This window comes from Salvia hispanica, chromosome 4, assembly GCF_023119035.1.
Source record: "Salvia hispanica cultivar TCC Black 2014 chromosome 4, UniMelb_Shisp_WGS_1.0, whole genome shotgun sequence".
Lineage (NCBI taxonomy): Eukaryota > Viridiplantae > Streptophyta > Magnoliopsida > Lamiales > Lamiaceae > Salvia > Salvia hispanica.
In genome coordinates, this window is record NC_062968.1 from 2162732 (window position 1) to 2183609 (window position 20878).

The following is a 20878-nucleotide window of genomic DNA, read 5'->3' on the forward strand; positions in this document are numbered from 1 at the left end:
TACTCAAGCAGGGTGTTTTACGTAGCTTTATTTTCGTAGATATTTGGGAATATCCACGTACATTGTGGTTCATAGGATGTTAATTTAATTGAAATCAATATATATGATTTTAACAAAAAGTTAATTCTGATTTATATAGCTTTTGTTTGTTGCAGTTTTTACATTGTGAAGCAATCTATCTGTGTGTGGCTATATCAGGCTGAAGTTGGTGGTGAATCCTATAGTTATGTCCTGTTTATCATTCTTATTCGAACGAAATTCAGCAAGAGGCGATCCCGAGCTTGGAGATGGTAAATCTCTAGCTTGTATTTCATGTCACATTTTTGTGTTGATACTAATGAAGCTAAATCATTTACAGAGCTCCCAGGAGTGCAAAATGTTACTCTATACTCATACAAGGAGCTAGCAATTGCAACCAATGATTATAGTCCAGAGAATAAAATTGGGGAGGGAGGATTTGGTTCCGTCTATAAGGTAAAAGTCTCGTCTCGTCTTGTATTTTTCATTGCATTAGTTAACAAAATTCACTTAAACCTTTTTCGATAAATAGGGAAAACTTAGGAATGGGCAGATGGCTGCAATTAAGGTTCTCTCTGCTAACTCGAGTCAAGGAGTGAAAGAGTTCTTGACGGAGATTGAAGTGATCTCCGACATAGAGCATGGGAATTTAGTGAAGCTTTATGGTTGCTGTGTCGAACGGAATCAAAGAATCCTCGTTTACAACTACCTCGAGAATAACAGCCTAGCAAAGACACTTCTTGGTAATGCCTTGTTATAGTAAATATCTAGTTTTTCTTTACTAGGTAAGTTTGTCTGATGATCTCTAACAAACTGTAGGTGGGGGCCACTGCAGCATCCATTTTAGCTGGAAAACGCGGGTCAAGATCTGCACGGGAGTTGCTAGGGGGCTTGCCTATCTTCACGAGGAAGTTAGGCCACGTATCATCCATCGTGACATCAAAGCAAGCAATATTCTTCTAGACAAAGACCTGACCCCGAGGATTTCAGATTTCGGCCTTGCCAAGCTCATGCCTCCAAACATGACTCATGTTAGTACGCGTGTTGCGGGAACCATGTAAGTTGCAGCATTGAATCCAATGGCTTCGATGTTTTTGGAATCCAAATCTCGTCTTAACTTTTGAACATGTGTTTCTGTTATTGCAGAGGCTATTTGGCACCAGAATACGCGATAAGAGGGCACTTGACACGTCGTGCTGATATTTACAGCTTTGGGGTTCTTCTTATCGAAATAGTCAGCGGGAGATGCAATACAAATAGCCGATTACCCATAGCAGAGCAGTATATTCTCGAAAGGGTAAACCACATAACGAACTATCAAGTAGCGTTGTTTTAACTTATTCGCTCGATATTTTCTCATATAACTACACAAGTCTCCCTGGATGTCATGTTTTCAAGCATGTTTGAGCCCTGAGACTTTTTTAAGTAGTTTTGATTACTAAAATTCATGTATTTGTGGATGCAGACATGGCAACTTTACGAGAGCAAAGAGCTCGTGTTGCTAGTGGACACAGCGTTGAACGGAGATTTTGATGCTGAGCAGGCTTGCAAGTTCTTGAAGATCGGTCTGCTCTGCACGCAGGACTCTCCTAAGCTTCGGCCCTCAATGTCGACTGTTGTCCGGATGCTTACGGGAGAGAAAATTTTGGATGAAGATGCAATCACGAAGCCGGGGTTGATCTCTGATTTCATGGACTTGAAGATCAAAACAACCGATCCCAAGCCAAAGGTTGACAACGCGCACCAGACGTCGTCCAATTTCAACTCCTCGGGCTCCGATAGCGTGGAGAAATCGACATGGACTTCTGCACCTTCTTCTCATGCTACCTTCTCTTATCATTTGAGGGATTGATTTTTTATTTGTAAGAGAAATTTTCTTAGTTTTTTTGTACAATTTTGTGCCTGGCTTGCTTTAGATTGTGTTGTTCACTTTGTTCTTCTTTTTTATTTTCCTTGTTTTGTTCATAGGTTGTGATTCTCATGAAATGAGATATCTGTGTAAATAAAGTTGTCTATGTAAAATTAATTGCTTCTATAAATTTGGAACCTCTGCATGTGAAATTATGTAAATTAGTAGTACCTTTTATTGCAAAATTGATTATTGGTGAGGGCGTATATTTCTGTTGTTGCATTTCACTTTGTAGACATTAATCTTGATAAATCCACTATAAATCAAAATGGAAATTGATTCATATTCTAAGAATATTTTAGTCTTAAAAAAATGCCTTCAAGCTCAGTCATAGTTTAAACAAACGCTAGTCTACAATTTGCATTGGATATACATATATATTGAAAATAAAATTAAAAAATTTTGACTTTTCCAGCACATGATGGCAATTGGTATCTGTATAGGTCAACTAATATTTTACTCGGTTAAAATAACAAAGAGAAACAGAATCCATATGGGTAACTTTTTTTTGTGTGATTAATAATAATTAGACTCAAAATTCAAATTGGTCATTTTTATTATTTTACCCCGGAATCATCTACCTCATTTGTAGAATATGATGATTTAAATTTTGTTTGAAAATTAAAAACTATAGCGATTTCCAAAATTTCCACCAAAACCATGATTTTATTAATTATTACGGGCATTTCAAACTTGAATTTATTGCATTTTGTATATTTTAAAAATATATTGCAACGTGACTAGTATAATTACTTGAAGTACTCCTGATCATTATTAGAGCATCCCCAACGCGGAGGGGACGGGCCGCGATTGGGGTCCAGCTCGGGACGCAGGCGTCAAAACGGAGGAGATTTCCGGGCTGGGACGGTCCCGGTGCCGTAGTTGCGTCCCCGGGCCGTTCCCGGGGGCCGGCCCGGCTCAGGGTTAGGCGTTCCCGTGCCGCAATTCGAGAGTCCCGGCCCGGCGTTAGAGGTGAAGCAGGCCGTGACCCGTTGCCCCAATTTCTGATTTTTTAGGGTTTTGTTGCATTTTCTAATTTTAAATTTTTGTTGCATTTTGTTTTTTTTTTGCATTTTTTTTGCTGTTCTAATTTTTAATTTTTTTTAGTTTATAATTTATTATTTTTGAATTTAAAATGATATTCTTATATTATAATTGCTCAATATTTTGAATTTTTTCATGTAAAGTAGGTTACAGTTTTGAATATTGTAATTTAATAGTTGTGGCTCGGAATGGGGCCTGCATGGCTAGAGGAATTGTGGTCTGTGACTCAAATTTAGGAGAATGATAACGTGGAGGGGACTTGAAGCCTGAATTGGAGACAGGTTGGGAATGCCCTTATGCGTACAAGGCATTTTCTAAATGAAAACTAGCTAGTAATTAATCCTACGTTGGATTTTCGATATGATATCATTATCAACCATATTATGTGTAGTATTTTACATACAAATGTTCCAGTCTGAACACCTCGTGCGTGCTTATTGTAATAACGTTGTTAAAAATGGAAATCTTGTCAGATCACAAATAGTTGCAATTTTTAATGACTAATGACAAAATTGAATTCTTATTGGCAGTGGCCATGAATAAGCATTTCCATACAATTATTAAACAAAACAAAATAAGTATTTCCATACAATTATTAAACAAAACAAATTAAATCTGTAGATGGATGGGAAATGTGAATTCAGGGATGTGATCATATCATAACCCATATTATGGTGATAACCTAATAACCCTCATTTTATGGATGAAAAATATCATTTTATGGAACATAATATTATTTTATGGAATAAAAGTATCATTTTATGCATGCTGAAAAAATATCATTTTTAGTAAGAATGATACTTTTGATCCATAAAATGATAGGGTTATTAGGTTATCACATAAATATGAGTTATGATATGATCGCACTCTCGTGAACTCAAATACATTGTGGAAAAAATAAGCTATATTGATTAATTGCTCAAATTATATTCTTCACTCCACATCTTTTATTCAAAAGTGGTCTCTTTTATTCACTCCACATCTTTTATTTTTAATGAAAAATACCAAGTTCATTAAAAATAAAAATTTATATGTGATTAATTCCTAATTTTAGTTATATTCATATGCCAAACACAACAGGTATCATGTGGTATGCTCCCTTTATGTGTGTATCAAACCAAATTTATAGTAGTATATTTTTAAAAATGTTATAATTATTTATGTTTTGTATAGTAAGAAAAATTAAAGGAGGGTGTGAGTGTGACACACAGTGGAAATAAGGTGAGTAGGAATACGCGTTTAACTTTAAACACTAATTTAATTGTACTTTAGTTTTATCCATGATTAATTATTGATTACTTACCAAACAAGTTTGGAAGAAAATACAAGTATCTTTAATTCTAGTTAAATTTGGCCCCTCCTTCTAGATTTCGAGGCTCTTCTGTTCTCAGCTACAGGTGCTTAATCTCAGCTGTTTATCTTTAATTTATTCTGTTTCCACTAATCTCTCTCTTGTTTCACCTACTCATTGATCAAGGGATTTTTATCCCTTTATTTATTGGCTTTGTGTGTTTTTGATTGATTTATGGAAATAATTTGTTGTAGGCCAGCTTATGATTAGAATCTATTTTTAGGTATGTTAATATTATGCTGTCTATTTCAGAATTGGGAAGTGATCTCATATAAAAATTGTCATCATCAGTTGTCTAAAAAAAGCAGAGTTTGATGTATATATTCAAATCTATTGTTGCATTTCTTGATGTTGATGTTGATAGATGTTTTAGTTCAATTACTACATGTATTAATTGATTTGGATAAATGTGGCTTCCTTTTGTTCTCTTGTGAGAGCGTCTAATGTTTCGCTATTACTCAAGCAGGGCGTTTTTACGCAGTATTGTGATGCGTATATAGCCGTATTGTTGTAGATATTTGGGAAATGCATGTACATTGCGGTTACTAGGATGTTAGTTGAATTGAGGGAAGCCCATTTTAGCATCCTAAGTAGCTCCCGGAATGAACTCGGTATATAGTAATTTTAACTAAAAGTTTTGAGTTATAATTCTATCTGCAGCTGAAGTCACTGGTGAATTCGATAGTTATGGGCTGTCTACTTTCCAAAATTGGACAAACTCAGCAAGAGGCTATCCCGAGCTTGGAAATGGTAAATCATTTTCTTATTTGTTCACATTTTCACATTTCTTGAAGCTGCAATTGCTTATTTGTTCACATTTGCTTTATTACTTATATCATCTTTCTGTTGATACTAATGAAGCTAAATCATTCACAGCGGTCGCAGGGTGCAAAATGTTACTCTATACTCGTACGAGGAGCTAGCAACTGCAACTGATAATTTTAGTCCAAGGAACAGAATTGATGAGGGAGGATCTGGTTCCCTGAGTAAGGTAGTTGCATTAGTTAACAGAATCCACTTATATTCTTTTAGAATTCTGACTGAAATTCTCTTGGTATATATAAATAGAAGCCAGCAATTCCAACCAATGATAGTAGAGAGGGAGGATGTGGTTTGGTCTATAAGGTAAAAGAGTGTTATTGTCTTGTATTTTTCATTGCATTAGTTAACAGACAGAAATTGTGTTTGTATGAATAGGGAACACTTAGGGATGGGCAGGTGGTCGCGATTAAGGTTCTCTCTGCTGACTCGACTGAAGGAGTGAAGAAGTTCTTGACGGAGATTGAAGTGATCTCAGACATAGAGCATAAATATTTGGTGGAAGTTTATGGTTGTTGTGTGGAACGGAATCAAAGAATCCTTGTTTACGGTTACCTAGAGATGGACAGTCTAGCAACAACACTCGTTGGTAATGCCTCGTAGAGAGTTTTAGTCCTCGTGATTGTAAATATCTATGTTTTCATTCTTATTATCTGCAGGTGGTGGTAGCATCTATTTTGCCTGGGAAACGCGAGTTAAGATCTGCACGGGAGTTGCTAAGGGGCTTGCCTATCTTCATCTGGAAGTTAGACCCTATATCGTCCACGGAGATATCAAAGCAAGCAATATTCTTCTAGACAAAGACCTGACCCCAAAAATTTCAAACTTTGGTCTTACCAAGCTCATGCCTCCAAACACGACTCGTGGAGCCAAGTACGTTGCAACATCTCATTCACTTGTGTTGTATTAACTTATGATCATGTTTTCTGTTATTGCAGGGGTTATTTGGCACCAGAATACGCGATGAGTGGTCAGTCGACAAGCTGTGCAGATGTTTTCAGTTTTGGGGTTCTTCTTATGGAAATTATCAGCGGGAGACGAAATATAAATACCCGATTACCAGTAGCAGAGCAGTATATTCTTGAAAAGGTAAACCTCATCAACTTTGCTGCTATCATCTCTTTGTAAAGCTCTCGTTGCGTCCTTATAATGTGTATTAACGACGGCTACGCTCTGCAAACACGAGCTATCAAGTAGCGTTCAACTTAATTTTCATATAATTGCACAAGTCACATTTGTTTTGTTTTTGTTTTTGTTTTCTTGAGAAGAATCTTGTCATATTTTTTATAAATGCAGGCATGGAACCTTTATAAGAGAAACAAGCTCGTAACACTAGTGGACCCATGGCTCGACGGATGCTTTGATGAGGAGCAGGCTTGCAAGTTCTTGAAGATCGGTCTGCTCTGCACACAGGACTCTCCAGAGCTTCGACCCTCCATGATGAGTGTTGTCTCGATGCTTACCGGGGGGGAAAATTGATGAAGATGAAATCACGAAGCCAGGGGGGGTTGGTCTTTGATTTCATGGACTTGAACATCAAAACATGACACTCACTTCACCTCCATTTTTGTCAGCTAAGACATTTTTTTCTTAGTTTTCTTGAACTATTTCTGCTTGGTTTGCTCTAGATTGCTTTGTTCCATTTTTTTTCCCAGTTTTTGAATTATCTTTCTATTTTCCTGGTTTTGATTGAAGACTGTGCTTCTAATGAAATGAGATATTTGTGTGATTGAAGTTTTGTCTATGTAAAATTGATTCTATAAATTTGGAACCACTGTTTAGTTGCATGTCATGAGTTTGTTTGATAAGAATTCAAGTGAAGTTTGTTTTTTTTAGACAATAAAAGGTGGGTTTCAACGAGATATTTTGGCTTTGGACGTTAACTGTTAGGGAAATTTAGAATATTGAACAAAAACGGATAATGTGAAAGTCGTGATAAATCACTTTCAGATCAAATCAATTTCGGTGGTTCTACCAAAATATTAGATCGGATACAATTCAGAAGATTCAAAACTATAATATGTTGATATTCGAGATAGTGTTGAACCAGAAGAATCGATCAGATTTTGAAGAAGACGAACCAGTGCATCTGTTGGGAAAAAACCGAAAAAAACTAATTTTCAAAAGGTTTCCGAAATTGCAAATTAGTCCTTTGACTTTCAGAAATTACATTTTCGGATGAATTTCTTATACAACAACTTCGTTGGACCCCGCTACCCGGGGGCGCTGCCCCCGGACCCCCGTTCATCTAACATCATAATGAATTCAAATAAGCGTGCACTCCGCACCTCCAGACTTATATGATGTCTTATTACGACAATACTGATCAATCAAGTTAATCCAATTACACTAAAATATCCGACATTAACCAATATAAACAATCAGATGTTAAATCCACTATAATATCAAAATTGAAAATAATTAGTGTTGAACTCTAAAAATATTTTATGTTAGTCAACCTCTCTCTCTATATATCCATTAAAAAGGTTTAAAAGCCCAGTCATAAAATCGCCAGTGAATATATATAATCTACTTCAATTTGCAGTGGATATACATATATATTGAAATTATAATAAAATGCAATATGACTTCTCCAACACATTAATGGCAATTTTCATTTGTAAAGGTCAACTAATAGTTTATTTTTCACTTGGTTAAAATAACAGTTGAATCCTGTTGCAATCACACACTATTTCCATTAATCATAGAAAGGGCAACTCTCTCTTTTTTTTTTTCTGATTAATAATACTAATAATTAGACGACAAATTCAAATTAGTTGTTGTCGTTGACAGCCAGCTCAATAATCAATTATGATAAAGCAATAAATATTTTTTAAATGGAACAACGATTTATGATTGGGTCAGTTTATTCCATCCTTCATTAAGTATTCATGTGATGATGTAAATTATTTTATGTAAGCAATGGAATATTTTCTTGATTTTTTTGATTGGTAATATATTTAATTTCTACTACAAGTACACAATTTATAATTACAAGCTGCGATTTTGGTAAATGTCAACCATAGACTTAATACTTTTTCAAAGTCGATGCCTTTTCCCCACGTAAAGTCTCTTTGCTTTGTCTTTTCAATTTTTCAACTGAATATATTTTTGATGAGAAATTTAATATAGTAGTAGTATCCTAGTTTATCATGTAATAATACTATTTTCCTAGAAATACAGAGCAAAAGTCCTATTCTTTATTTCATTATATTATGTCCAATTAGTATAAATGACCACCAACATAAAAATAGTCATCATTGAAAATCGGCAATTTACAACTAATAATATATTGTAAATTTAGTTTTGAACTTGCCAATTAAGGGCAAAACTGTTTTTTATGTCATAAAAATGGCTACTTTTAATATTTACAACTTTCTTTTTATATCTTTACAGCAATATTACAATGAATATGCTGATACATTAAGTCTAGAATAATCCAAGCACCTTCCAAGATTTTCTTCAAAGTGATATTAAAAAGAGGGAACTGCATAAATGATACTTGATCTTTCATTTTCGCACGCAAATGGTACCTGATCTTTATTTTATATTATTTTTGGTACCCAGTGACCAAAATAACCTTAGGTACCAAACTTGTGATTATTTTGTTATGGAGGATATTTTTGGAAATTTCCATTAAATAGTATACCAAACATGTGATTATTTTTTTCTTCATTTCTTATTTTTTTTTTTCTTCTTTAGTTTCTCCTTCTTTCTTTTTTCTTCATTTTCTTATTTCTTTTTAGTATTTTATCTTCCTTTCGAAATATCACAAAAATTTATGTGCGAAAGTGAAAGATCAAACCCCATTTATGTATATCACTCTATTAAAAATATCACAAAATTTCCCAAGTAAAATCCAACAAATAAAAAACACATAGCACATCTACAAAATAATATGCGAAATACTTTTAAACCAAACTAGCTATATCATCGGTAAAGCATCATTATAAGCCTATAATTTTAGAGAAAAAAATTGCCCCATCAAAACAAAAGATCGACTACTAATGGATACTAGGAAATATACTACTAATAAAAATCTCTCCCTTTACTTTACTTTTCACAGGCATTCTCTGAGTAAAGCGAATAAAAGCCTAGGGTTCCAACTTTTTCTCCCATGAGCCACTGATTATCAGCAGTTTCTCCACATTGTTTCCCTTCTACTTCACGTTCACTCGCTCAAAGTTTCAATTTTTCACCTATTTTGGTGATTTAATCGACTTTTCGCCTTGCTTGCTGGTGCAATTCTTCTTCAATTTTGGAGGGAGTTAGTTGCTTTAAGGGGGTCAAGAAAGCGAAAATGCCGTGAGTTCATTTATTGGGATTTTTTGCTTTTTTGGGAGACGTACATGTGAAGCTTAATTGTGGTGTTTTAAGTATGATTTCGTTGCTAATTTTCCAACTTGGAGCTGTTGAATCCTTTATTTAACTCTGTGGAGAAGGAATATTCTGGATCTTTTGTCGCTCTTGTTTATGCCACTTTGTTTGCTCAGACTCTGTCGATTCGCAATTGGGATCGCTTTTGCCGACTTATAGTAGCTGAGACTAAGTTAGATTTAGGAAATGCTTTGCAGATAAGGAGATGCCGCATCGCACATTTTGCGGTTGTGTTTATTGTTTATCAGTCAGTACATTTTAGGGATTTTAGGCGATGGAGGATATTGGGCTGTTCAATCAAGGGTGGAAATGGCTGCAATCGAAGGACTGTTATTCTGTAGCGAGGACGGGTCTGAGCTGTTTAAGAGACAAGATTGGGATTTTCAAGGAGCGGCATTGGCCGATGGTGTGTTGTGGATGTGCGAAATTCGGGAGAGGTCTTCTGTTCTTGTTGGTGTATTGGAAAAACTGCTCTATTTCTGGATTCCGGTCTTTTGCTGGGCTCGGATCGGCGGCTCTGCTTGTCATAATGTGGAGTTGCTTCCTGAGCTTGACGTCGATGTCATGTCTTCTATATGTGCTTCTTAGTATGGTATGTTTTCCAGTCTCATTAATTAGTTGTCAAATCAATATTCTTGGAATTGCTTGTTTTGTGATGCATATTTATGTACTAGCTGGTTGAGATATCCAAGATCTGATTTTTTTTGTGAGCCTATGAGCAACATGTGATTGATCTAAATAAAATGTTTTTTGATTCCGTGGACTTTGAATGATGTGGGAGGGTAGCGTTATCTTGGAGTTTGCAGGATCAGTTAAATTTAGGGGTCATTTGGAGAAACTTCTTCTAATTCAGTAAAGATAGAGGGGAGTCTCCACCTCTTTTCCCAAGCAGAAAAATGAAAACAAAATAAGGGGCGATTCTTCTTTATCATTTTCAGAAATGTTTTTTCTTTCTTTCTCTGTGAAGATCGAAGATTTGTTTTTGAAACTTTCATGCTTGATCATATAGTGTTTGGGCAATTACAGAGGGCATGTCTCTATTATTCTTGTGGTAAAATTGGCATGATTCATATTGCCCATCTTTTGCTCTTTAGAAGGTTCGAGGAATTTTGTGAAAGAGTGCAGCATTAGTTGGTTTGGCACAATTTTATTCACTTACCTTTGATTATGTATTATGGTAGGATTATATAGCAAATGCTAAACTTTTGGCTACTCATTGTTTGTTTGTGTGCTTGCAGGGAGCGGCTGGGGCTGCTGTTCAGTATTTAGGCTACACTCCTGGAATTTTTATTGTGGGGCTGTTTGCCATTCTAATTTTATGGATGTATGCTAACTTTTGGATAACTGGTGCCTTGTTTATAGTTGGTGGTACGCCTCGCTTCTTTATGATTATATCGAATTCAGTTCACTCTTCCTCAAGTCTATTTCAGCCTTCTTCTATCTTGTTCTTAGTTCTTATATCTATTCCATTTTCAGATTCATTCGTTTATCATCTTCAGTGTAAATATTGGTTTGTCCTTAGTCCTTGCTCCTTAGGCTGAATATTCAAATTGGAACTTACCTACTAATTGGCTTCTCAAAATAAGTAGAGGAACATTTCCAAATGATTGATTTTACCTGTAATTGATTTTTGACTATAGAGTGATTAATTTTCTTAGAATTGTTTTCTCTTGCTTCTACCTTTTCCAGTATTTTAGCATTTTCTTGTAGAATCTGCTGATAACATCAAGACTTTGGGTATGCAGGCTATCTGTTTTCATTGAATCACGCGCGGCTGGTGGTGTTTATGGCAACATTGTATTCTATGTATTGCGTCAAAAGCCAAGTAGGATGGCTTGGAGTTTTTCTCGCAATTAATCTCGCGTTCCTATCTAATGATGTGTTGAACTATTTAATCAAGTGGTGTGATAATTTAAGTGAAAGTACTCATTTTGAGGAGCATAAGGAAGCTGATTCATTTACAGAAGATGATTTTTGCACCAAGTGTGATTACTCTCCTCCTACTGAAGTAGAAACAGAAGAAGAGAAGCTAAAATCATGTAAATCAGCCACTAAGCCTGCTAGTCCTTCACTGATTGTTGAAAAGCCAAAAGAAGTTGCTTCTAAGGCTGTGGTTAGAGAAGATGGAAGTTCCCTGATTGAGATGCAGAGGATTTTAAGTAGTGGCAATCACTACGAAGCCCTTGGGTTTCTCCGCCATAAGAAGATTGATGTTATATTATTGAAGAAGGAATACCGGAAAAAGGTATGCGAGTCTGATTTTTGTTCATGCAAATGATCTTTTTAATACCTTGGTTGTGGTATCAGTTATTCCCCTCAAAATAACTGCTTGGTATCAGTTTCTTATGCAACTTCGCATTTTGCATATCTTCAGGCCATGCTTGTGCACCCCGACAAAAATATGGGAAGTCCACTTGCAAGTGAATCATTTAAGAAACTTCAATGTGCATATGAGGTGAGTAAATTTTCATATTTATTGTCTACAAGAAATTCATCGAAAAGAAAGAAATGTGGATATAAGTTCTGCTGGCAGCTGATGTTGGCAATATTTGTAGGTTCTTTCTGATGCTGTGAAGAAGAGGGACTATGACGAGCAGCTCAAAAAAGAAGAATCAAAGTTTGTTATGCAGAAATCAGCTAGCACATCTTATCAGGTAAATCTTGATTAAATATGTATTGCACCGTATGCGCATCGTGATAGGTTTTCAATTCTAGAATGCGTTTTAATTTGGGTTTGAACTTTGCACCACTGGGGGATGTCTTTATGGATTCTCGTGTCTTGTTCTTTGATTATCGCTTATTTCTTGGACTATGGTGTATCATGGATAATCTGTGTCAGCATGGAGAAAATAGATAATTATATTTTTCATGATGCAGACAACTGATTTTTGCTCTGAGGAGTCAAGGCGCATACAGTGCACGAAGTGTGGCAATTCTCATATTTGGGTTTGTACAAACAGAACCAAGGCGAAAGCTAGATGGTGTCAGGTTTGAAAACTCCTTTAAAACTTGCAGAGTTATTGTCATTAGATTTGTACGCTATTCCCATTGTTATGGTTTTTGGATGTAGGATTGCTGCCAGTATCATCAAGCTAAAGATGGCGATGGATGGGTTGAGAACAAGGGCTCACTTGTGTTTGATCGGCTGCAAAAGGTATAGCTTGAAATTTACATGCTGTAGTCACTAGAAATATCTCACTTCTTGATTTGGGCTCTAAGCTAACTGAAACTCACTAGTAGCTTTGAGTATTAACCCTTCTTGTTTAGAAATCGACTTGATTTGGGGATGCTTGTGTATCACCTTTCTCTTTCTCATTTGCGGCTGTTAAGAAGAGTATGCTATGTCTTTCATATGTAGGTGGAAATACCTCGTGCTTTTGTATGTGCTGAAAGCAAGATTTTTGATGTGTCGGAGTGGGCTACATGTCAGGTTAGTTAGTGTGTTATTTCTGCACTCACTCGCCTGTATCTTCTCGTATGTGAAAATACACGGAGACAAGCATTCGTACTTTCTAATTTGGTGGGAGATACAGGGAATGTCTTGCAGAGCCAACACCCACAGGCCGAGTTTCCATGTAAACATGGTTGGATTGGAGAAGTCAACTCAGAGGTCAAAATCGAGCCGGTATCCATGGGATTTGGACGCTGAGATGACTGACGAAGAGGATGAATTTGATATGTGGCTCCAGCAAGCCCTGGCGGCCGGACTGTTTTGTGAAACTTCAAAACGTAGGAAAAGCTGGAGTCCCTTCAATAAGAAAGGAAAAAACCAGTGGCGCAGATCGTCTTAGAAGGGCAAGTTTTGTTGTAGACTTGAGTAATCGGCATCTATCTTGTTTCCACCCATGCACGTCTCCATACAGTGTCGAACGAGGGAATCGTACCCGGAAAGCTTCTAGCAGGTGAAAATGTGGATCAAGAATGTGAGGACTGCTTTCCTTGCAAGGTTGAATCATGTAAATAACCAGGATTCGTCTAGTTTTTTCGCACGTTACACGCCGGCTTTTGCTGCATTCTTGAGCTTAAGAATGAAATTTGGAGGAATAGCAGAAGTGGTTTGATTTGGTGCAGCTTGTTTGTGTACACATTTGCTCACAAGTGTAACCATTTGAGCAGATGCAATAAAGTGAATAGTAGAATTAGCATCTCTCACCTAAATGCTGTCTGTGTTATCAAAATTCATTGATTTTATGGTCATTTTTATCTCTGGTGATAAATACTATATTAATCTGGAGAAAAAACATATTGGTCATGGTAATTTAAAAATTTTCACCTAAGATGCAATTTCCATATTTTAAGCGCTTCTTTTTATGGAAGTATATTTTGTATTATCTCTCATCTATTTTTAGATTATGAGTATTAATATGATGATGACATTGTACAATTATGACGAGTACATTACAAGAATTTTATGATTGTTATCTATCAATATGATATCAAAACCAACGTTTTGAAGAGTAAATTGCAATTTTGTGATTGACAAACTATATCATTACAAGGAAATAATATCTACATGCGTGAAAATGAAGTGATTTTTGGATTTTCAATTAGAATTTAGAATATTATATCTTTATATATATATAAAAATAATAAATCTATGTGACCAAATTTTGTATAACCAAGAACTAATTTATTTGGAAAAAAATAGGTTTACTTATGCATTTAATTAAAATATATGGATGCATATGTAGTACATGGAAAGTGTATAATATTGTGGTCATATATTTATGATTTATGTATAATTTTTTTATTTTTTGGAACAATAAATGTGATTAATGCATACTTTAATTCAAATTTTTAAAATAATAGAAAGAAAATTCAAATATAAAAATAAAAAATGAGGTTAAAGGCTAATAAGTCTTTTTAACTTATCCACCTACTATATTTATGATTTTAATATATAATTAATACATCAAATTATTAATATTACCTTATTCTGGTTGTACAAAATTTGGTTGTTTATTATCACTTAAATTTTTTTTTGGAAAGTTTGTAAATACACTTTAGAAAGTTAGAATTAGAAATTTTAAAGAATAAAACAAGATGTTTTATACTCCATGTATATGAGTCGAAATGTATGCTGATAAATTTAATAATAATCAACTATTTAGTACTATTTGATCACATCCCCTTCATATAAAATTGATTTTGATGTCTATATTTTGAAAACATATCCGAATAATTCCCTTTATACTATAAAAAATAAATTAATAAGTAAAGTATTTCAATGTTAATAGTTGGAAAGAGCACAACCACATAATTTCCACGACCAACCTTATCTGCAAATAACTATCACATTTCTTATTTTGTTAGCTACAGCGAATCCTTCATAATTTCCATTTTCTATGATTTATTATTTTGTTTCTTTCCCATCAACAAGAATATTTTGCATTTTTGTGCTTATCAACTTCTGTTTATAGGCTACTGCATTTTCACATTTTCCTTACATTACGTAAAATAAGACCCTACAAGCTTATTCGTTGTAGCCATAGAGATCTTGACATTAATTTATTTATATGTCACGTGTGTTAACCTAATAAGAAACTTTATCTATTTCTATGACACAAAATACTCGTAATTCGAATAATCGAATTGAATCAAATCAAAATATTAAGAATAGGATGAGATTTGTTTCTCTTCAAAATTCAAAATTTCGGTCCAATTTAGATTATTATTCTAAGAACAAAAAAGGACTAAAAATATAAATTATAATTAATGTGGTATATAATTTTTATGTAGATATTTCATTGAATTACATATTTTATCCAAATGATTTTATTTAAATATTTCTTACTTAATAAATAAAGTAACAAAAAATATTTTTGTTTTTTTCAGTTATTCTGAATTTTTCGTTTCAGTTCGAATTTAGTTTTAAAGTTTAAAATTTTTACATTCAGATTGTCGAATATTTTGAATTGATTCAGAGTTATATTCACCCAAAACTACAAATTAGACAGAAATTTACTCCGAAAAAAATGAAATGCTTACCTTTGGCTATTGTCATTTTTATTTTATATACGAATGTCAATTTAGAGTATGATGGACCGATCCGAAATCGAATAGACAGAAAAAATGGAATTCGAGACATAATATTTTAGTCCGAAACACAAACAACCCGATTGGCCCAAACTGAAAATAGCCCAAGACTAGGGCTAACTCAAAAATCGAGTAGATTGACCCGATTAACTGAAACATTATTTATTTTTTTACTAACAAATATCTTTGCTTTATTTGTTGATTTTATGATAAGATTTGATGCTTGAAACATGTGTTTTGATTACATAAAGATTGAATAATGTTAATCATTTATGATAAATATGTGTCAAATTATTAACTTATATAGTGTAACTTATTAGATTCTATACGTAAACCTATTTTCTATGTTGAAACAACACTATCAAAATACGCGCTAAATATTTTAGTTTTAGAAAATATGATTTTTTTTTTTGTAACATGATAAAATTTATCAAGGGAATTCATACACATTAAAATATTTCTCTAAATGTTCCGGCTCAACGAGCTGGATCAACACATAAAAATCAACAATATAATTGTACTGTTACATAAAGATTGGGACTTATAGAGAAATAAATTATATTGTTATACTATTAGGGATGTTGATTGCAAGGGAAGACAATTTGGTTGGGTTTAATTAGCTGCTTTCTGATTTTATGCTATCTGTTCAACCTCTTCTACTTATCATTTCCTCTTTCAACTTTCAACTAACTATTTACCTTTTGTTTTAAGGTCTACAATTAAAAATATTGGCACATTCATAAATTAACTTTAATCATCAATATAATCATGTACTTGAGCTCTCCTACTTTCTTTTATTGGTGCAACCATTCATACATCCAAGCGTTTTAGTTTCAATTAAATAGGCAATCTTTTTTTAACTTATTATGAAATTTTTCTAGATTGATGTAAACAAAGAATAATTATTGGACTATCTAACTATAATTTCATACATACAAATTTAGTACTTTCCAAGGCCATATTACATGATTAACGCACAGCTCATTAGTTTATTAGAAGCAAATTCTCATTAATATTATTTTTGCATAATTGGTACTAATATCATATTCATTTCGTTATTTATTCGGGGACGTTTTATCTTTATTAAATTGAACGGCATAGATCGAATCATTTATTAAAGTCAATGCTTCGCTGAGGTACCAAATAAATGATGGAATTATATAAATTTAAATGATGTCGTCCTCCCTTTATTCATTTCTCATATGATTTATAATGCATAGGAGTTCTTTTAATCAATGAGAATTTTTTTTATTATTTATATGGATTCGATGTTAATTTGAGTGCCCCAGTAATTAATTTTTTAATAATTTTACGTCAGGCTAATTTGGATTGAACTTATGTGACAAAAAAATATTTGGATTCGCATTGGATTCCAATTTCCAACCGGGAGCCACCATGGAGACAAGAGATATTGCATTACTTAAATAAGTACTCTAAAAAAAATACATAGGGATATAAACTACTTCATCCTACTATAGTTGATACATTAATTTTTTGGCAAGTGGAATGAGAAATAAAATAGGAGAAAAAAATTAAAATATTAAGAAATATATTAAATATGTTATTTTTTGCTAAAAAATAAATACTCAACTATAAATAGAAACAAAAAAAAAGAATATGATTCAACAATAATGGGTTATATAGAGTACTCCCTCCGTACCATTTCACATGACACATTTTTCTTCGCACGTGTTTTGGAAAAATTATACTAATAAATAGTTAAAGTTTTTCTAAAACACGTACAAAAAAGAAATGTGTCACATGAAATGAGATAAAGTGGGACAGTAATATACTCCGTACATTAAATAAGTTCACTATGCACTATACACACATTGTTCATAGTAATATGCTAATAAAGTGTACATTAATTGGAAATTTATTACGGCCACCAAAGCTCATCGACCCCCCCCTACTCACTATAAATTACGACAAACCAATTTTTAATCCATATTCCAAATAAATGGAGTAGTAAATGAAAGAGTTATTTATTGGTAAGAAAGAGTTATGATATTTAAGACAAGTTTGTCCATTAAAAAAATCATATTTTTGCACAAAATCGGCCTGTGTTTGCAATAATGCATTTAAATAATGGGATGGTCATACTTTGGAGTTACAACCGAACTATGTAGTTTTAGCCTCACGTAGGTGGTCCACTGCTGATTAAATATAATCTGATTAAATTTCTATAGTAATTAATATCTTAATTCTACCAATACTTTATTACTCATTCGGTCCTTGAAGAAGAGTTACTAATTTTCATTTTGGTTTGTCTCCAATTAAAAGTAGCACTTCATTTTTACCATAAATAGTAAGTAGGTCTCACATTCCACTAACTCATTTCACTCACATTTTATTATAAAACCAATATAAAAAATGGGTCTCATATTCCACTTATTTTTTCAACCAATTTTTCTTTACATTTCTTAAAACTCGTGTCTGGTCAGAGTACTACTCCTAACGAGGGACGGAGGAAGTACTATATTATTATCTATAGAATAGACATATGACAAGTAATTGTAAAAGTATTGAACAAGCTACCTTGCATTTCCCTGGACTTGTGTGAATCGTGACATCCTTTTTGTTGTCAAAAATCATTAAAGTTTGTTTGAAAGATTGTGCTATGTTTTTCCAAGTAGAAAGATAAGAACGGTTGAACCAAACGGCCGTTAAAATAAATAACCGAATACTCTTTTTGTAAAGTCATAAATCATTGAAGTTGAAAGTTTGAAACTACCCAAGAAAGATTAAAATATTAATACTATTAATAGAATAATTGTAAAAGGGGCAATTGAAGCTAACGGGAGTTTTAGGGCGCCACCATCTTTTAAAATAACACCCTACTATTATTTTTAGCCAATCATTATATACACGGACGAATAATAAACTGTCATGTGGCAAAAAAAAGAGAATAAAAAATACGGCCAGCAATATGCAACACTGCATACAATAATTTTTCTCGGCCAGCAATATCTAGATTGCTGTATAGCGTTTATAACATTGTTGTGTAGCGTTTATAATATTGTTGTATATGTGGTGTCACAGTGTCACTTTAAGTGGTGTTGTCATTTTAACACAAACATTGAAGCTAAAGCTCATATCTTTGAGTCAATTTTGATTTACCGATCTCATTCTTTTTATATGAAATTTTGATTTTTCTGCTTTTATCTAACAAATTAAATTCAGATATTTGCAAATCAACCTTAATCCAATAAAACATTGTGCAATTTATATAGTTGAACATTTTATTAGGGGAAAACATCATTCAAATTTGAAAAATATAAAATAATCAAAATTTGGTCCTTTTAACATTAATTATCCCATTAAAAAAAGAAAGAGGCGACGTTGACATCCGTCCACCCTTGATTGCAACAGTACAGCTCACAATTAGACTTCTCCAGTTTCAACTTTCAAGATTTCAAACCTCAGAATCCTAAGCAATTATTTTTATCTTCAACTATATCATTTTTTTTTCTGTTAATTAGCAGTAAAAGATTGGTAACAAAAAGTCATAAAATCTACACCTACTTGCACCTTCACTCACCTGAATCCTGCCTTTTCTCTCTCTCTCTCTCTCTCTCCTCCGTAAATCCCTATTCCAACCACTGTTCTTTCCCCCCATTACCAATTCTTCTTGATTATGTTTCTACTTTGATCAATTGGGGGAATCTCTTAGCTGGGCTGACAATTTTGGGCTAAAAATTGAATCTTTATTTGGGGGTTTGGAGTTATTATTAAATGGGTATTTGCTATTCGTCGGCCCGTGGAAAGCGGAGCACGGGGTGGGAAACCGGCGACGAGAAGACGGATTCCCGCCTGAAGAAGAGCAGCTCCGGCGATTTCTCCACCTTTATCAGTAAATTGAGCGGCGGCGGCGGCGCCGCCACCGCCGCCGTGGTAGCGGAGGAGCGGGCGTTGCATCAAATCCCGGGGCGGCTCTTCTCGAATGGGGCAAGCCGCATCGCTAGCTTGTACACTCAGCAGGGAAAGAAAGGGACTAATCAAGACGCCATGATTGTTTGGGAGGTCAGTTTTTCTTGAATCGATTCAAGCTTTGTGTTGAAATTTGTTGGCTGATGTAATGTGTTTGGTGTAGCAAGGAATTGGGGCTATTCAAAATTCATAATTTTGTAGTTTAGTTGTGAATTGTGAGGGAGAAATTATAGAATAGCATTGGGGCTGTGAAGGAGTGAGAGATAATGGTTTTGTTGTTGTTATTGTCTATTTTGGGGTCAGTTTATGACTTGCTTGGGTTGTTTGTATGGTAGAATTTCTGCACGGGAGAGGATTCGAGGGCGACTTTCTGTGGAGTTTTTGATGGCCATGGCCCTTATGGTCACATGGTGGCTAGGAGAGTGCGGGATGCTCTTCCGGTTCTGCTGCGTTCTCAGTGGGAAAGTAAGGGTGAAGATGAGCAGAATCATGTGCAGGAGAATGTGGGGTTTGAAGGAATGAAGCGATTCGATGACTTCATGGATGAGGATGGATGCGAATCAGTGGAAGCAGAGGAGGTTGAGAGAGTGCCTGAGATGCATATTCCACTCAAGAATTCAATTCTAAAGGCTTTCAAGCTGATGGATAAGGAACTCAAGTTGCACCCTTCTATCGACTGCTTTTGTAGCGGTACAACTACCGTGGCCTTGATAAAACAGGTTACATTTAGCTTGTTAGCTTAGGTCTATCGTATGGCCTGAAATTTCCTCATTATTCGTATTCAAATATTTGTGATTTTTTGCTTAGCAGATGCAATGTTTTATTGTGTTATCAATCTCTTTACATTTTACACACATGTATTCAGCTTCGTCGTTTGCAAGCTGGCTTTTGGGTACTCTGAATTCTCTTGTAGAGATTGATAACTTCTTTTGTGGATTTTTTGAGTCCTATTTGATCTGAAATGATTGCTCTCAGTAGCATATAGCTGTTTCAGCCTTGCATTGTGGGATTGGTGCTATGGTGTTTATCTGCATTTGTAGATACTTGATGGATCTAACGACTTGTGATTAACGATCTTCCAGGATCTTGATCTTATAATTGGGAATGTTGGCGACTCCAGAGCAGTACTTGCAACCCGGGATAGGGACGATGTTTTGGCAGCTGTACAATTAACCGTCGACTTGAAACCTAATCTTCCAAGTATGCCTATCTCACTCTCAAATGCTATAAATATTTCTATAGTGCTATATATAGGTGGTGTAGCTCAATGGTTTCTTGATTTTCAGGAGAAGCCGCAAGGATCCAGAAATGCAAAGGAAGAGTTTTTGCTTTGCAAGATGAACCGGAAGTAGCACGTGTGTGGCTACCCAATAGCGATTCACCTGGCTTGGCCA

The 20878-nt window shown here is 34.5% G+C and overlaps 3 protein-coding genes and 1 pseudogene across 3 annotated transcripts in view; all 4 read left to right on the plus strand.

Moving 5' to 3' along the window:
* The first annotated feature begins 216 nt into the window (after positions 1-216).
* LOC125185175 (cold-responsive protein kinase 1-like) lies at positions 217-2126 on the plus strand. The gene is made up of 6 exons (XM_048081672.1): positions 217-290; positions 359-474; positions 551-761; positions 838-1075; positions 1165-1315; positions 1484-2126. Exons 1-6 carry the CDS (start codon positions 227-229, stop codon positions 1868-1870), a joined length of 1167 nt encoding a protein of 388 aa, XP_047937629.1. The 5' UTR covers positions 217-226; the 3' UTR covers positions 1871-2126.
* A 2798-nt stretch (positions 2127-4924) lies between these two features.
* LOC125217634 lies at positions 4925-6739 on the plus strand (annotated as a pseudogene).
* Positions 6740-9184: 2445 nt separating this feature from the next.
* Positions 9185-13715, plus strand: LOC125223372. Its single transcript, XM_048126494.1, has 9 exons — positions 9185-10110; positions 10757-10886; positions 11264-11763; positions 11893-11973; positions 12074-12172; positions 12396-12506; positions 12589-12672; positions 12877-12948; positions 13052-13715. The coding sequence occupies exons 1-9, from the start codon at positions 9793-9795 to the stop codon at positions 13307-13309; spliced, it is 1653 nt and encodes a 550-aa protein (XP_047982451.1). The 5' UTR covers positions 9185-9792; the 3' UTR covers positions 13310-13715.
* A 5340-nt stretch (positions 13716-19055) lies between these two features.
* The window catches only part of LOC125217641 (probable protein phosphatase 2C 18), a 7236-nt gene continuing 5413 nt past the window's right edge, over positions 19056-20878 (plus strand). Inside the window, exons 1-4 of the mRNA XM_048119162.1 lie at positions 19056-19577; positions 19820-20203; positions 20567-20684; positions 20771-20874. Of these exons, the coding sequence (XP_047975119.1) occupies positions 19290-19577; positions 19820-20203; positions 20567-20684; positions 20771-20874 (894 nt within the window). The 5' untranslated portion in view covers positions 19056-19289. The remainder of the gene's footprint in view (positions 19578-19819; positions 20204-20566; positions 20685-20770; positions 20875-20878) is intronic.

Coding starts and splice junctions, on each gene's coding strand:
- LOC125185175 (XM_048081672.1), top strand. CDS start 227: ATGTCCTGTTTATCATTCTTATTCGAACGAAATTCAGCAAGAGGCGAT. Junction 475..550: donor GATTTGGTTCCGTCTATAAG/GTAAAAGTCTCG, acceptor TTCGATAAATAG/GGAAAACTTAGGAATGGGCA. Junction 762..837: donor CCTAGCAAAGACACTTCTTG/GTAATGCCTTGT, acceptor AACAAACTGTAG/GTGGGGGCCACTGCAGCATC.
- LOC125223372 (XM_048126494.1), top strand. CDS start 9,793: ATGGAGGATATTGGGCTGTTCAATCAAGGGTGGAAATGGCTGCAATCG. Junction 11,764..11,892: donor AGAAGGAATACCGGAAAAAG/GTATGCGAGTCT, acceptor GCATATCTTCAG/GCCATGCTTGTGCACCCCGA. Junction 11,974..12,073: donor AACTTCAATGTGCATATGAG/GTGAGTAAATTT, acceptor CAATATTTGTAG/GTTCTTTCTGATGCTGTGAA.